The 17,482-nt window shown below is 43.7% G+C and overlaps 1 protein-coding gene across 6 annotated transcripts in view; it reads left to right on the forward strand.

Annotated features, from left to right (window-relative positions):
- PTPRG (protein tyrosine phosphatase receptor type G) overlaps window positions 1–17,482 on the forward strand; it is a 719,983-nt gene that overhangs the window by 541,341 nt on the left and 161,160 nt on the right. For all 6 annotated transcript variants that reach the window (XM_045496941.1, XM_045496940.1, XM_045496944.1 and 3 more), the window contains one exon: window positions 8,044–8,110. In XM_045496941.1, coding sequence (XP_045352897.1) covers window positions 8,044–8,110 — 67 coding nt within the window. The remainder of the gene's footprint in view (window positions 1–8,043; window positions 8,111–17,482) is intronic.

The following is a 17,482-nucleotide window of genomic DNA, read 5'->3' on the forward strand; positions in this document are numbered from 1 at the left end:
CTAGCATGGCCATTTACTTTACCAAAGTGTGCAAGCACAGTACACAACGTGCGAATCCGCTAGCAAGATGGGCGTTAGAGTCTCTTGCAACCTGATCATCAAAGGGGTGTCTCTGACTTTGCTACCTTCTGCTTGTTAAAAGCAAGCTGCTAGATCCAGCCCATCCCCAGAAGGAGTTAATTCCACAGGGGCCTGAAGACCTGGGATTGGGAATCACTGAGGGCCCTCTTAGTGTCAGCCCACCACAGCATGCCCTTGGCACTCAGGGCATATCTGTTGAATAAATGAGCAGAAGACCTGGGTTTTTGCCATGTAGGCCAAAGGCACCATTTGTTTTTTTTCCCCCATCACCTCTTTATACAACCGTAAGATGAGCAAGGTCATTTTAATATTTGATATATGATAGCTACATGGTATTTGGAGAGTCTTCCCCATCCCTCATAATGCCATCTGGATGCTTCAGTTTTATCCAAAGTGATGACCTTACCCATGGAGGAATGTTTTCAAGGGAAGGATCAATCTGGTGACCCCTTTGGTCTGATATGCCTCATCTTTTATATTTTTCTTGCTGCACACATGGCGGGGATTTAAAGCAGTCCCCACACAGTGCTTTCTGGATTCCGAGTCTTTTGTAAATGGAGAGCCCTGAGCAGCGTTTTGCTTCGAGGGAAAGAGAAAGCAAGGGTGAAGGTTCACATCTAATGTGTTTTGGTTGAAGCCACTTGCTCCCCGTGGAAGCAGTCAGCTCTCCTTTCTCCCCCAAGACTTTGATATTGTTGGGGCTTTTCAGTGCATGGCAGGATTATTAACAAAAGAAAGGCAAAGTTGTCCAGCACTGCCACACTGAATCGAGAGAAACTTGCAGCCAAGTCACTGAACCTGAAATAAGCTTCTCTTGCCCCAGGCTTCCCCAGATTGCATGCCTTTTTTTTTTTTTTTCTTTTAATTCAAAAAATCATAACAGTGTCTGTGTGAAATGGTTGGCCCTATAGCCTAAGACTCTCAGTCATACTTTGCTAGGTTGGAATTTCTTTTTTGCCTCTTTCCAATTCAAGAGCAGCCTTTACTTTGAGAAGTCTGGCCGGGGTGGGACAGGCAGGTTCTGGGTCTCTGTCTGGAACTGCTGGAAAGGCTTTCCCACTCCCTTCTTGGCTCTGAAACACAATGCATTAAAAAGACAAAGAAGGACAAAAATCACCATGTGGAAGTTCCATTTGTCAGGTGCCCCAGCCTGCCCATTTTCTCTCTCTCTCTCGCTCCTGCCTTGGCTTTGAAATTGAGTTTTTGAGAGAGTCCAAAGCCAGAGGAAATGGCATTGTGTACTCAGTCCGGGACAGTTTGATCCTCATGAAAAGGAGAAATCGCCTGTATTGACAATAGGCGAGGCTGCTGCTGGCAAGGTCTGCAGTTGTGCGGATTTGCTACTGGGCCTCGCTGTCACCCTGCTGGGTTGGTTTTTCCAGTAATAGACTCCTCCAAGCCAAGTCTGACAATTAAGTGGTAAATACTCTGGTGAGCGGGAGTAGTGGGAGCAAAGGGATAGAGAAGGTCAGTCGAAATAGACCAAGAGCATTAAATTCATTTCCTCTGCGGCCTTCTCTGGCCACGAATCTCAATTCTCTGGAGATGAATAACTTGTGAATTGACTGGTTTCCACTAACATTATGAATTAACAGTAAGTAAGCTGTGTCAATGCTCAAACTCCTGTTGAAGCGGGGAGGGTGAATCCTATTAGCATTTATAATTGTGTTGCCTTTTCATATTAATCCCTTCCCATGGCTGAGGAATTAGGCGTTTTCTCATCTGTGGATGGAAACCAGTCCCAGGAGGGTGTCCTGTCAAGTGCCAGAAAATAGATGATGATACGGGGCCATACCCTTCCCCCCAACAGGAGCTCTTGCCTCTCTTGTGAGATGCGCCTGTGATGTTCTGCATATCTATGAGATCGGGCTTACGGTATGATTCTGGAAATTTATTACTCAAAGTGAAGCCAAGCCTCCTGGCCAGGAATCCACACTTGGTGAGTTGCCTTTAGCTGACGGGGAGGCTAAAATCCCTCCTTTCGTGAAAAGCAGTACACCTTCACAGAACTCCTTTTTCCTCTGTCATGCCTCCCTCTGGATTGTGTCCCTTGTTTTCTCTTGGACTTTATTCCGTGGCAGTTTGGGATGCTCAATGCACCACGACCTCTGATTCTGCCTGTCGTAATCCCGTGGCAGCAGTGACAGTCAGGAGAGAATAGAAAGCATCGTTGGGATGTCCAAAGGGAAAAAAGAAATTTCTCCCAACAGAACAGGGAGAGGCTGTGGGCTGTCCAAGACGAAAAGCCATATTTGTGAGTATTTACAAAGACAGTCGAGAGAAGAACGGTGTTTTCAATGTGGATCCGTGTGGTTAGTGGTTTGATGCTATGCTTGTGTCCTTGCACACAGACACGTTTCCTAAATTATTGACCAGTATTTCATTTATTAATAAAGGAAGCTGGTTGGTGTCCTGTCTCTGGTCAGGCCTAACTGAAATGCGGTGGTACAAAAGTAACCAAGTTGTGAATGGTTTGAGCCAGGAAATTCTTGACAGTAACTTGACTCTGAATGTGGTGAGTGGTAACCAAGGTGTTGGAGTCCGAATGAAAGGAGCTGCAGCGTCCTTGCCACATGGCTCTTTAGGTAAGAGCCGTGGGAGGAAGAGGAGAATCAGATCTGAGATCAGATCTCATGAGAAGTGCTTGCCTTGTCCTGATCGGACACTTCAGCTTCTGAGTACACAGTGGCCCACTAACCTTTGGAGTGGATGGCTCATCACCTCTGCAGTTCAGGAAGGCCATGTGGAGTCTCTGGTCCTGCTGTTTGACACTTTCCTTCACAGGCGTGGTTTAATCATGTAGCCATTCACTCTCAGCGGGCATAAATCCTTTTTCCCACAAGAGGATATTGGCTGGATGTGACGTGTATAGGACGAAAGGAGCAGCTGGTGATGTCGGATTCAAGGCAAGTAGGTTGTCTTGGCCATCCTAGTTAGCAGATGGCCAGGACTTGATAGATTGAAGATTATTAGGATCGAAGTCAAGGGCCAAATGGCACGAGGGACTGGAAAATGGCAGCTGATATCTGAACAGAGGCACATGCAGTCTGCTGGGGCCTCTCTACTTGCATTTCATTTTGCTTCAAGCAGGAAAGACCTCAGGTCCTCGTAAGGCCCTGGCCTGCAGACGCATCTCTAGAGATTATTGACACCGTGGTTATGAATCTGATAGTTGGCTCAATCCTTATCATGGTCTGTTATTCGGAAAGATAATGTTATGAAGATTAGATTTCATCAGCATTTATATGAATTTGGCCTTTTGCCCAAACCTACGTGTCATGGTTTCCTACGTGGCTAATGTCTCTGTGTCGCTTGTTATATCTAAAGACAACTTAAAGGCTTTCGCTCAGGGCCCTCTGTCGCGTTGGCATGCCATCCTTTTGACGATGAGTCATGCCACAAAAGCTGCTCCGAGTTAGAAGGGCCAGGAGCTGAGCTTTGCAACAAGAGCGCCAACTGCAGGGCAAGGGGATGTCCATTTCTCCGAGGCCATTTTAAGCTCATTTGTGTAATTGCCACCTTCTCAGTGTTACTGCATAACTCCTTTGATCTCAGAGGAGAAGGTGGCAAATTTCAAGGTCCGGGAAAACTCCTCGCATGGCTTTCAAAGGAGCAGCGTATTACGAAACTGAGTGGATGTCAAATAAAACATAAATTTGGATCTTTTGAAATTTGAGCTCAAGTAGGTATTACTTTTAGAGCCAAGCACATTGACAAGTTCAGGGATGAAACTGCTGTTGTTTGACATTCATTTAAATTTGAGTGTTTGGGTCAAGTTGTTGCCCAGTCACATCCATCCTTCTTGAATGTTGCGTTTGTACTCAGCATTATACTCCAAGCTTTACACATTTAATCCTTAGGACAGCATTAGGGAATTGTAACCCCATTTTATAGGTGAGGACACTGACGCTCTAAGCATTCATCCCTGACTCAAAATTTCATTGTTTTCCCCCACCCTCTGGCCTCCTCTACTCTGGATGAGTCCAGGATGTAAGTATGGGTTGCTCAAACAGCCTTCTTCACCGTAGGCATATTTCAGAGCTATCCAAATTGCTTAGCTTGTGTTCATGATTTTTTTTTTAAGTGGCAAATTGATTGAAACAGTAGATGGAAGGGATTATTTCAGACAGGGTTGTGCCTTTACTGGAACAAACCCACTTATTAACATGCTATTTGGATTCCCACCCTGAGCTTTAGAACCAACACATAGACTGGAGAGTGAGCTCAGTATTACTAGTAAGTTATTTGGACCAACCAATGATCTCCATTTTCTCTCCCTTTCTCCTGATCTATTTTCCTTAACCCCAGCCATGGAAACTAGCAATGGGGGCTGTGGAGGCAAATGGGCATTGTAGGTTTTCTCATTTATGGGGTTACTTAGAATATAGGGTCAGGCCCTGGAACTTCAATGGGATCTGACTTGAGTAGAGATATTGTAGTCAGAAGTGGTCAGAAAGTCAACCTGGATTAGGTTGCCTGGTTATTTTCCTCTTGCATGAGCTACAAATGTTATTGGTGAGTGGAAGAAATGGGGGACTAGAGCTTTCTCTGAGCTTTCTTTTCATGAAATAAGACTGAATGCATTAAAGGGTCCCCCAACAATAAAACATCCCCCCACAGTTGGGATTGAAAATCAAAAGCATCTGAAATGTTGCCCTGGTAGAGGAGGGGTAACACAGTTTTGGAGAAGCACATGAGTTGATTGGGTTAACAGCCAATGCTGTGTCTTGGTATGTGGAGTCTCATTGAGAAACCTTTATGACAAACCAGAAGCAGAGTATATTGGTCAAGAAAATTATTGGTCAGGTGCCTGGATGGCTCAATCGGTTGAGTGTCCAGCTCTTGATTTCGGCTCAGGTCATGATCTCACAGTTCATGGGATCGAGGCCCGGGTCTGACTCTGTGCTGACAACATGGAGCCTACCTGGGATTCTCTCCCTCCCTCCCTCCCTCTCTTTGCCCCTCCCCCCACCCTCTCAAAATAAATAAATGAACATTAAAAAAAAAATAAGAATATTCTTGGTTTCTTAGTCTGTCCCAAATCCTCCACCTCCATACACACTCTGAAACCCCAACAGTTATTTTATGCTGTAACAAATGATCCTGACTAATTAAAACAACAATTATTTTATTGCTTTATGGTTCTGTAGGTTAGCTGGGCAGGTTATCTGGTTGGGACCAGCTCGGGTGGTCTCTGGGGACTTCAGGTAGTTCATGTGAGGCTGAATAGTCTGGGAGAGACTCACTGTCCTATCTGATAGTTGGCAAGCTGGCTTGTCTAGAACTACCTCAGTGGGGACGGCCTATCTGCCCCATGTCATCTTGTCCTCCGAGAGTCTAGCTTGGGATTCTTCACCTGGTGGTCTCAAAATTTCAGAGTCCCAAGAGAAGTTAAAACTCTACATGCAAGCCCTGTGTAAGCTGCTCCCTATACAGGTTCGCTCATGTCCCATTGGCCAAAGCAAGTCACAGGGTCAAGCCCAGTTTCAAAGAGTGGAGAAGTTGGTATACACTCGTGATGGGAGGAGTGGCCAAGTCAGATTGCAAAGGTGCATGTGACAGGCATGACACAAGTTTGTGGCCCTTTTGCCATTTCCCACAGATATTAGGGTAACTACGGGTGGTTGAGGTAGCATAAACTTCTCTACCAGCCTAAATCTGGAAAAGGAGAAGGAAGACCATGTTTTTGTCTATACCTTCGATTTGATATGAGATAGTTCTCTCCACTCATATTCTTTCACTTCTAAAATTTGGCCACATTTACCAGTAGAGTCTCTTATCTTGCATTCTTGAGTTGTGATTCCAGTTTTGAGCATCTTTGTAAAATGTTGGTGAGTATTTGCTAGGGTGTAAATATGAGGTCTTCATTGTGGTGTCTTTTTTTGTGGATGTTTACCTCTCAAGAATGCTTTGTGCTCAACCAATCTGTCAAACCCTTGGCTAGAGCTTCCTGTCAGGCAATTCGGAGGTACGCTAATGGTAACTCCCAGAATTCCACCTTTGTGACCTGGTATACTGGGTTCCTATTCACTGATCCTTTCTGAAGTGTCTGTAGTGTTTATGGTGTAGTACCAAATTCCGCCTCACTTTATTAGTCTATAAATGTGACACCATACATAATGACACCTGTGTTTTAATTTCACCATAACCCAAGGCTCCTGTCATCAATATGTAATGACATATTAATCACTGTTAACTCACAGTGCATGCAACTAGAATTTCTCAACCTCACCTTATGCCCCATTGACATCTTGGGGCAGATAATTCTGTGCTGTGGGGGGGCTATTCGGAATACTATGGAATTTTTGGCAGCAGCCTTTCCTCTAACCACGTGATGCTGGTAGCCCCTCTTCTTCATCCCTACTTGTGACAACCGACAATGTCTGCAGACGTGGCTCAGTGACCTCAGGATGGGTGTGGGCAGTGGGAGATAGGTAAAATCACCTCCAGGTGAGAACCATTGTGCTAACGTGGAGATGCTGAAGCAGAAAACAGAAGGAAACGTGTGAAGTATGGGTATTGTCCGAGAGTACACTAGGAGTGGCAGTCCAGTGGATGATTTGTTAACAGGGAGAAGGAGTGTGGGAGATTTTCAATTACCCTAAAATTTTGACCTACGATGGCCCTAAATTACCTAGGAAACATCCAGTTGGGTCTCGCTACACCTTGAAAGATTCACCAATATCTTAACTTCATTATGTTAGAAGTGGGTTAAATATAAATACCCACCCCGGGGCGCCTGGGTGGCTCATTCGGTTAAGCATCCAACTTCAGCTCGTGTCATGATCTTACGGTTCGTGGGTTCGAGCCCCGCGTCGGGCTCTGCGCTGATGCTTGGAGCCTGGAGCTGCTTCGGATTCTGTGTCTCCCTGTCTCTCTGCTCCTCCCCTGCTCACTCTCTTTCTCTCTCTCAAAAATAAATAAACATTAAAAATAACTAAAAATATAAATACCATTTCTGAAAAAAAAACTCAGGAGATAGGCTGACCATATAGATAAGGGATTTTGGAAAAGTTAAACACACATTCTAAAAAGTATAGAGAAAATTGTATCATGACCCATTTGATACTCATCACCTAAGGTCATCAATGATTGATTGATTGTCAGTCTTGTCACATCTTTTCGAACTGCTATCCACTGTTGGATTATTTTGAAGTAAAATCTAGATGTCGTTGCATTTCATTTGTAACTATTTTAATTAGTGTCTACAAGAAAGTACCTAAAAACCAAAATTATAATACGCTGGTGGAATTTTAGTCTTCTGGAAAGAGCAAGAATGAGAATTTATGCTGAGTAATAATCAGAAACTTAAGGGAAAGAATGGGAAGGAGGCTTGACTTTGGGGGGAATTAAAAACCCCAGAGGGAAGTGAAGTCGGGAGGTACTGTCTCTTCAAGCTTCTCTACTGTCCTGTCCTCCCCTCTTCTACTCCGAGGTACTCTTAGAAATTCCTCTTATAGTATGGTGGTGGTAAAGCACAGAAGACTGGGATCCTCAGAAAGGAGAGCAGGCTGGCAGGGCACAGATCCATTTTCCAAAAAAGAAGCGGGGGGGGGGGGGTGGGAAACACATCACAAGAAGGTACTGAAATATTTAGTCAATGATGGATCACTCTTTGATGACTTTCAATGACTTTTTAGCAGATCAGGGTGTACTTTTAATAAAACAAAAGCAAGAAGAAAGTCTTGCCGTTGCTTTTTAAGATTTTAGTAGGACTGTGGTATTTCTCTCCTGTTCTAATGTATTCTGAGAAGTTTCTTTCTTTTGATTTAGACTTCCTCACTTGATTTTATTATGTCATAAATCTTCTGTGTTTGGTGAGAGCCATGGTATATGTAAGACCTAAGCAGCTTGCTAGATAACATCTATTTCCCCCACCCCCTTCTCTTCAGAAGATTAAACTGAGGCTGTTGTGTCTGATGCCAGAATAGATTTAACCAATCATGTTTCCTTTACATGTAGGTCAGTCCAAGGGACAATTCTGCACTGGATCCTATTATCCATGGGTTGAAGGGCGTCGTACATCATGGTAAGTAAGCCATGTACGCTTATTTTTGCTGGTATGTGAAGAGCTAAGGTCTCCACCTAAAGGAATGGGGTTATCTTGCAGAGGACACAGGGAGACACCGATTCCTCATCCACTGATGTTGAAGGGCGTTAGAGCCATTATTTGATGGGTAAAGAGGATGCCCATTTATTACCTGAAAATGGATCTGGGTTAACAGTAAGCCATTTATTTCTCTTCAGGTACCACTTTGAATGCATGTGTTATAAATCAAAATGCCTTAAGATGTACCGTTTGTATGCGTTGAACCTGCCACTGTCTCATGTCTCTCTTAAAAATACTCTTCTTTCAAGTGTATTTGCATTAATAAATTTCTTGATTTGCCGCTCAGATTTAGAGAAAAAATTTAAGTAGCTGTGACAAGTCATTAAACTTTGCTGCATGTGAGCAAGCATCACGAGCCACTAGCATGGAAAAAGCTAGGCCGTGTTCTGTGTAGCAGACGTCTTATCCTCGGGCATAAAACTGGGAGAGAAAGTAAGATAAATGGGTTCTGTCTTTCCCAACTGGTTTTTATTGGAAGAATTTCCCCGCAACTTTATTATCGGCAATGCATCATTAGCTATGACATCAGGATCCTCTAATTTCAAAAGTACCCTTGTCACAGGGAGGTATGGAGTCTAGAGGTAATGTCATGATTTGCAAAGTTTTAATAATCTAATTAGAATTCCAAAGACATTGACAGAAATAGCATTAGTAACCATAATAAATCTACCCTTCATCTCCACAGCTGTGATAAAACATCGTCACACCTTTCTGGGAGGATTGTCTTTCAACATTAGCCAACTCTGCAGACCTTAACAGACATCTTCCCCCATTTCTCTCAGGGAAACTAAAACCACTTGTCAGGGTACAGTTGAAGCCAGCAGGATTCTGGATTAATTGTCCTTCTCTTATAACCATTCAATCGTGCAGCAGTGAACAATAATAAACGTATGAAAAGTAGGAAAATAGGGTGGCTGAAAACACCCCCGTAGAGGTTTTCATTGTGAGAAATTTCCACGGCTTCTTCAAAATTTCAGTTTGCCCCAAAGCAAACCCCTCACATGCATCTGGGAAGTAGGCTATGTGACAGTTTCTCTAGAGAACAGAGCAACTTTGCCAAAACTGTTTCTGCCTGCGCATTTGTTTGTGTTTTGATGTTGGTCACAACGGTGGTGGTTTTGGACAGTAGGGATATTTGCATTGTTCTCTGGACAGCCTCAAAAGTGCAAAGAAAGCTGGTATTTGGACAACATGTTGTGCATTCTGAGCTCCTTTCCCAGAAGATCCCCTTGGACACTCAGTTGACCAAACCCTTCCAGAAATTCCAGTTCGTGGTGTAGATTGAGTTTTGGGGCCTGAAACGTAGTAAATGATGACTAGATTGTTTCCTTCCTTCCCCCTGACTTATTCATGTTTGAAAACAAAAACACCATGAAGAGTTCTAGAATCTTCCAAACAGGTACCTATTCTTCAGTTAGAGAGGAAGCATTCCACCAGCTAAGGCAGATCATGTTCTTATTTCCACAATGATAATTGAAGGAGATTCCATATGTTAAAGATAAGCGGAGGCTTCTGTTAGCTCTCAGATCCCCAAATCTCAGTAAACTCACTGCCTAGTCATCATTTGGTTCGTGAGCTCTGTGCTGGCATAATCGTATTATATCCTTCCTCATTATCTACAATTACCCTCCGAGAGGCTATTACGTGTTTGCTCTTATATGTTTACCTGGCACTGGGAGGGAGACAAAGATGCCTGAGTTGTGGTTTCAATACACTTTCTAATGGAGAAGTCAGAGGAGATCTGCCAGGAATAATTCCCTGCAGGAGGAAGTTTACTTATTTGTACAGCAAAAGTGTGGCATGCCCACTGTGTGCGATGGAAGTTCTTTTTTAATTATCCTATCCCATGGCCCACCCACTCCCCACCACATCATCCTAGGCTCCTTTCTTGGAACCATTTGAAGGTATCAAAAATAACCTTGTCTTTTATTCACTCATGTATTACCTACTGAAGTGTCCGCGTCATGAGGGCAAGAACCCCTGCGTGTGTGGTGAGTAATAGATGTTCAGTAAATGTCCGCCAACTCAGTGGATCAAGCAGATGTACAAATAAGTGAAAATATCAAAATATGAAACCTAAAGAAGAGGAGAAGAAACTAAGGCTCCTTGAGTTTTGCTCTGACTGGGAAGAGAAAGGAGTCAGAGAACATCTTGGAAATGTGACTGCACCCTCCGTTCTCAGGCTGTCACGGGTTTTCCCCGTGACAAGGGAATTGTGAAAACACACACATCTCTTTTGTCATTCTTCCAGGAGAGAATGAACATTTGCAATCGCTAGAACAACTTTTGGTGGAACTGGAAGCATTTTCAGTTGAAGGTCCTGTGAGGGATTTGAATGATCTGTTAATTTGATGGGACATAAATAATTGTGCCCTTCACAGAATCTCTGGCTTGGAAATGACAATAGAAATGTGTAAAAAGGAAAAGATCAATATGGATTTCTGTTACAGTTCAGAATTGGTTTTATTTCTTCAGCTCTGGGAGTCATATCTTAGAATATTAATTCCTCATTAAATGAAAGGGGTTTTTTTTGTTTTGTTGTTTTTAATAGGAAGAATCTTGTATGTTCTTCCAGTTGAAATGCCAGTGAGAAATCTGGTCATACTGGCCAGTCCTACTTGGCATTTGGTCATCGGGGTTCTCTGTGAGGCAGACAGCAAGGTGGGGTTTTAAGTGCAGGTGAATTTTTTGGCCGGAGAGGGATAAAGAGGAGCAGGGCTGGATGGGGAGAGCGTTGGGATGACAGTACAGGTCTGACATCTCTGAATGAGGAGGGAATCTAGGAGGACTGGCTGAAGGCAGCTCTCAAGAAGTCTTGGCCAGTGTGGAGTTTCCTCAAAAAATTAAAACTAGAACTATGACCCAGCAATAACACTACTAGGAACTTATAGCAATAACCCTATGACCCAGCAATAACACTACTAGGAATTTATCCAAAGGATACAGGAGTGCTGATTCATAGGAGCACATGTACCCCAATGTTTATAGCAGCACTTTCAACAATAGCCACATTATGGAAAGAGCCTAAATGTCCATCAACTGATGAATGGATAAAGAAGATGTGGTTTATATATACAATGGAATACTACTTGGCCATGAGAAAGAATGAAATCTGGCCTTTTGTAGCAACGTGGATGAAACTGGAGGGTATTATGCTAAGTGAAATAAGTCAGTCAGAGAAAGACAGATACCATATTTTTTTAATATAATTTATTGTCAAATTGGTTTCTGTGCCACACCCAGTGCTTATCTCAACAAGTGCCCTCCTCGATGCCCATCACCCACTTTCCCCTCTAAGAGAGATACCATATGTTTTTGCTCATCCGTGGCTCCTGAGACACTCAACAGAAGACCATGGGGGAGGGGAAGGGGGGAAAAAAGGTTACAAACAGAGAGGGAGGGACTCCGGCAAACCATAAGAGACTCTTAAATACAGAGAACAAACTGAGGGTTGATGGGAGGTTGGGGACAGGGGAAAATGGGTGATGGGCATGGAGGAGGACACTTGTTGGGATGAGCACTGGGTGTTGTATGGAAGTCACTTTGACAATAAATTATATTTAATTAATTAACTAACTTAGAAGAAGAACAAGAAAAAAAACAAGAAGAAGTGTTGGCCAGACCATCGGAGCACCTCAGAGCCAAGGCTGCCTGGGAGAGACGTCCTGCGTTGGGCAGGAGTGGCCCAGCCTGGGTTCCCCTGTTGTGGGCAGTCACCGGCTAGAGTGTGCCAGCAAGGCCAGCCTCCGTGAGCACGCCGTGGTCAATCCTGAAGGTGCGGCAGCTGGAGGCTGCCGGATAACAAGGCTCCTGCTGGCAGTTTGTCTCTGGAAGGAAGACCTTAGGCCTGCCCTCCCTTGGCTGGCACGGAGGTTCTCATCTTCCTTCCAAAGACGTTCTCCTAGTCCCATTTCCCAAGAATTTTTTTTTTATTGGTGCTCTCACTTTTAAAATGCTCAGAGGTTCTTGGAAGCAGTGCTTATTCCTTTTGTGCCTAGTTATTAAGTGCCTGATATTTTTGTTTTTGTTTTTTTTTTTAGTTTATTTATTTTGAGAGAAAGAGAAAGAGAGACAGTAAGTGAGAACAAACTGGGGAGGGACAGAGAGGAAGGGGATGGAAAATCCAAAGCGGGCTCTGTGCTGACAACAGAGAGCCCGATGCAGGGCTCGAACTCACAAACCATGAGATCGTGGCCTGAGCCCACATCAGACACTTAACCAACTGAGCCACCCCTTAAGTGCCTAATCTAAGCATACTACTAAGCTAGGCAGAGAGAGCACAGCAGACAGAGCTGCCCTCCTTGCATTTATAAAGTCTTGGGGGAAACATACGATTAAGCATTGTCATTGCATTAGAAAGTGGGGAGCAGCAGGTTTAACGTATTTGGGGGTACAGAGGAGACATCTCAGACAGAATGACCACTCAGACCTAAAGAGTACATAGAGACTGTCCAGGCGGAGAGGGGAATGTTTCAGGGTTTTAAGCAGCATCCCTGTAGACGAAGGTCTCTAGTGGTGAGTGCGTGTAGCATGTTGGAGCTCTGAGCTCAGCAACATTGCTTCTTCGTTGATGGGGAGAGAGATCTAGAAACCCCATGGCAACATAAAGTGTTGTTTCTTATGTGTTCATTTTTCTAGGTAAATTGTGATTTTTATATAAACTTGAGAGCCATGCAGAAATAGAAATAGAGAGCTGTGATTCGCCATTGATTCTGGCCCCATCCATCCAAAGAGCAGTACATGGATGCAGTAAAACATATCTATGGTCAGGTGTTTTATTCACACACCACCACCAATATCCACTGGGGGGGAAAGATTTAGGGAGATATTGTGAATCCTGTTCACAGCATGGACTCAGTCACGTACGCTGCTTTCTGTATTCAGGAACCAGCCCTTAATAGTAGCCACACCTGATAGAAATATTGGTTCTGAAAAACTTAATCTAGTTCTGTTTTTTTTAACCCATTTAAGAAAAAAGAGAAAAAAGAAACTCGTATGTGAGTAGGTATAGAAATATACCCTTCTCTTACAACTAGTTTTACCCCATTCACCAGTGCTCAGAAATGTATATTATATCCTGTGTCAATTAAAAAGTATTTTTTTCTTTCATTTTTTTGGATTACCTACTCCTCTGTTCCTTTTTTATAATATCCACACAAAATCCAGCAGCCTGTTTATGTACATATTCTAATATACTGTCAAAAGGCATCGCAACACTAACCACTCTCTCTTGTCTCTCTTGTCCCCAATTTTTTGTTTTTGCAAGGAAACGTGCTCGTAGTGATTGCTTGGTTGTTGAGCTTTGACTCTCTGTCCCTCTTTTCCTGTTACCCTCCTCACTGTCCTTTCCATTTTCTGTTGAATGTACTACCTTAGTGAGCAGGACGGTATCTTTCTCCTTCAGAGGAACTGTGAGGGGGACAGTTAGAAATCGACTCAGACACCACGCAGAACCAGAAGGCTCCTCCCCCTGTCCTCTCTGACCAGCCTCTTCCAAGAAAGCTCTCTGTGAAAGTACAAATGAATGATCACCTGAGAACACCCTTCAATTAAAGTAAAAAAACAAGGCTCTTCCAAGTTTTTCAGTGATGGAAGTTGGGGCTATGACAAGATCAAAACTTTCTTTGCAAAATAGCTTCCCCGATTGACTAGTTTTCTACTGGGTTCATTTCTGGAATGTTTGACACCCATTTTCTCCCCTGCCCTGGAATGCTCATCAGCTGTCCAAATGTATGGACAATGTCGAATCACTGGAGTCACCCAGGCGTTCGGCAGAAAGGGAGAGATAAAGGAAATTTGCAAATATAAGTGACTCCCTGGCCAAGTGTTTCCATGTGATGGTAGGAGCAGGTACATTTGCATCTGTTTTTTTTTTTTTCCATATTCCACCTGCTAGGATTGAGGTTTCTGCCCATCAAGAAGAACTGGAAAGGGACTCCAGGCCTTGAGCAATCTGAATTTCCTCTAAAGGATGGGGGGGGACGGGGGCTTTGTTTTGTACACCTGCTGATATGTTATACACATTATATGTGACATGTATGTGATATGTTAAACATACACTGTTTTAGAAGAAAGCAGCCCGGGGCACAGCACCCTTGCCACTTGAGGACAGCTGCTGCGGAGATGCCAATGGTTCAGCCTCTCTGAAAGCCGTGTGGCCATTTCTTCTGTTCGTTTTTCTTTTTTTAATGTTTATTTATTTTTGACAGAGAGGGGGACAGAATGTGAGCAGGGGAGGGGCAGAGAGAGAGGGAGACACAGAATCAGAAGCAGACTCCAAGCTTTGAGCTGTCAGCACAGATCCCAACACGGGGTTCGAACTCATGGACTGCAAGATCACGACCTGAGCTGAAGTCGGATGCTTAACCGACTGAGCCACCCAGGCGCCCCGCTCCCCCCACTGTTTTTTTTTCTTTTTTTCTTTTTCTTTTTTTTGCCATTTGGCCGTTTCTGCCAGAGCTGTACATACGCCTTATCCTCTGAGCTGGCAAGCCCCCATGTGGGTATACACCCAAGAGAAATGTCCACAGAAAGACTTGCCCATGGGAACTTTGTGTATATTAGCCACAAAGTGGAAACAACCCAAATGTCCACCAATGGAAGCCTGAATATGCAAGTTGTAGTATGGCCAGACAGTGGAGTATTATGCAGCAATTAAAAGTAACAAGCTGAGGGGCGCCTGGGTGGCGCAGTCGGTTAAGCGTCCGACTTCGGCCAGGTCACGATCTCGCGGTCAGTGAGTTCGAGCCCCGCATCGGGCTCTGGGCTGATGGCTCGGAGCCTGGAGCCTGTTTCCGATTCTGTGTCTCCCTCTCTCTCTGCCCCTCCCCGGTTCATGCTCTGTCTCTCTCTGTCCCAAAAATAAATAAACGTTGAAAAAAAAAATTTAAAAAAAAAAAAAAAAAAAAGTAACAAGCTGCTTGACTTACTTGAAAACAGAAGAGCACATACAGCTTAGTTCCATTTCTCTCAAGTTCAAGAACAGAAAAAAACCTAATCTTGGATAGTAAAAGCCAAAATAGTGAGATGGAGGGGTATAGTAAATGAGAGGAGACATGAGGGAATTTTCTCAGGTGATAAAAGTATTATGTATCTTGATCTGGAGGATGATTACATAAGGTATAATATAAAAATTCACCACACTGTCCCCGTAGATTTGCTCACATGACTGTAAATTAAAGAATGACCTGTGTATATCACATATTGATTTCTCAAAGGTAATACGTTCACAAAACCCAAAAATAATCTGGCAATATGCACCAGATAGCCAAATATTAAAAATCCTGACGGTATACCAGCTCCTGTATGTGTATGTGCCCTAGAGAACGCAGATGAAAGTGTACCGTGAGATGTGTACAAGAACGTCAGTGACGTTTTTTCTGACTGCCCAAACCTAGAAATGCCTCACATGCCTATCGTCAGCAAGCTAGATAAACACAGTACAGTTTTACAATAGAACATTCCACCCTGATGGAAAGGGGTGGGATCCCACACCTCTCAACAACCTGGGCACATACGAGAACCGCAACGTAAAGCAAGAATCTGAAGAATGTGTAAAGTATTCCTCCATGTCAAGTTCAAATCCAGAGAAAACTTAGCCTATATTGTTTAGGGGTGCATCTGTAGGTGGTAATACTAAAAGAAAAACAAAGTAACAACGACTTGTAAAAAGAGGATGCCGGTTACTTGTTGGGGCAGGAAGGGAAAGTGATGAGGCACTGGCCCAGGGAGGGTGCAAAGGGCTGCCCCTGTTCTGGTCACCCCAGGTTTCACTTTAGGATGATTTGTCAACAGTATATTTATGTTTTGTGCACCCTTCTGTGTGTGTGTTAAATTTCACAATCAAAGAAGACAGTCATTAGCTTTAGAAAGTAAGAGATTCCGACAGCACTTTCCTGTGGGACACATCAGGTACCAAGTGGCCTTACAACAAGCAAAGAGGGGAGTGACAGCACCTTTTAAAAAACGCTTCACCGTAAGTACCCCTGACAGACTGTTTGTTCTCTCTGCAAATTGATTGCAGGCCAAAGAAAGAACTGTGGCCACCTTGGGATTCTATCATTAAGAGATGACTTTGAGAGCCAACGACTCCTTTTGGAATTTGGAAAAAGGAAATCCGAAACAAAGGGGATGGGGAATCAGGTCTCAGGTTTAAAAACAAAGGCTCCCCACTGCTACTGTGCTGGTGCAGGCTGTCTCTGCACCAGGCCAGGGTCTAATTATCCGGACAGGCACCAGTGAATGCTCCAGAAAGCCTCTGAGATACAGTTATCCTGTCCCCCTTTATATAGAAAGGTAAGCAAAGCAGGCATTGCCTGAGTGGCTTGAATCAAGGTCTTTGTGACTTGAGATTGGCCCTCTTTACTCCCAGACCATCTCCCCCTCTGTTCTCTGCCAGGGTCACCACCTGCCTCTTTCAGCCTTGATTTAGGTTTGTTATACACACTGTAGAAAGGACATGCAAAGAAATGCTTAACGGGACCATACTCTGCCATCATCATTCTTGCACCATTGTGATTATCCCTGGGGTCAAGATCTTGGCATAAACTTTCTGTCTGTGGCTAAATGGCTCAAGTTCCTAAAAAGAGTCTTGCGTGAACTTTGGAAGAAAAGGACAAATCCCAGGACAAGGGAACTTTGGGGGGAAATTCAGCTACTCGACAGAAATAGTATTATGTGTCATTACAGTCCAGCAGCAAGAAGATGGGGCAGAGATGATTTGATGTGGTTTGAGGGCTTCTTGCCTGTTTTGTGTATGTGAACTTTAAGCTTCTTTAATCATAGAGTTTATGCGTCCTGTCATCCTTGGAGGGCCTACAAAGTGCTAGTGAAGGTGTTGAGGATAAAATGATGAACGAGATTTTCCCTGCCTTTAGGGCAATTTTAATATCATGAGGAAACTTTTGTGTGTGTGTGGCGGGGGGGGGGGGCATCCCATTCTTGGTGGTGAAGATTAAAAAGACTAATATTCTTCACCTGCAGAGTAATCTCCTGTGTTCATATGAATAAGCAATTAGAACATTGGAATGAGTTTTCTGAAAAGTCTGTGTTATAGAATATTTTTAAAGAAATGGCGTTTGTTATTTTTCACATATAATGTGACTTTAGGAACACTGGATTCTGAAACAGTGCTTCAGAATGTAGTCTGTCTTGGGTTTGAATTCTGGCTTGCCCCATTGGGAGCTTTGTGATCCTGGAACAAATCGTCGCATTTCTCTGTCGCTGGGGTTCCACCTTGTAAGATGGGGATAAGGCCCCATAGGTGTTAATGCTACATGTATTACGATAAGG

The sequence above is a fragment of the Leopardus geoffroyi genome, chromosome A2 (genome assembly GCF_018350155.1).
Source record: "Leopardus geoffroyi isolate Oge1 chromosome A2, O.geoffroyi_Oge1_pat1.0, whole genome shotgun sequence".
NCBI lineage: Eukaryota > Metazoa > Chordata > Mammalia > Carnivora > Felidae > Leopardus > Leopardus geoffroyi.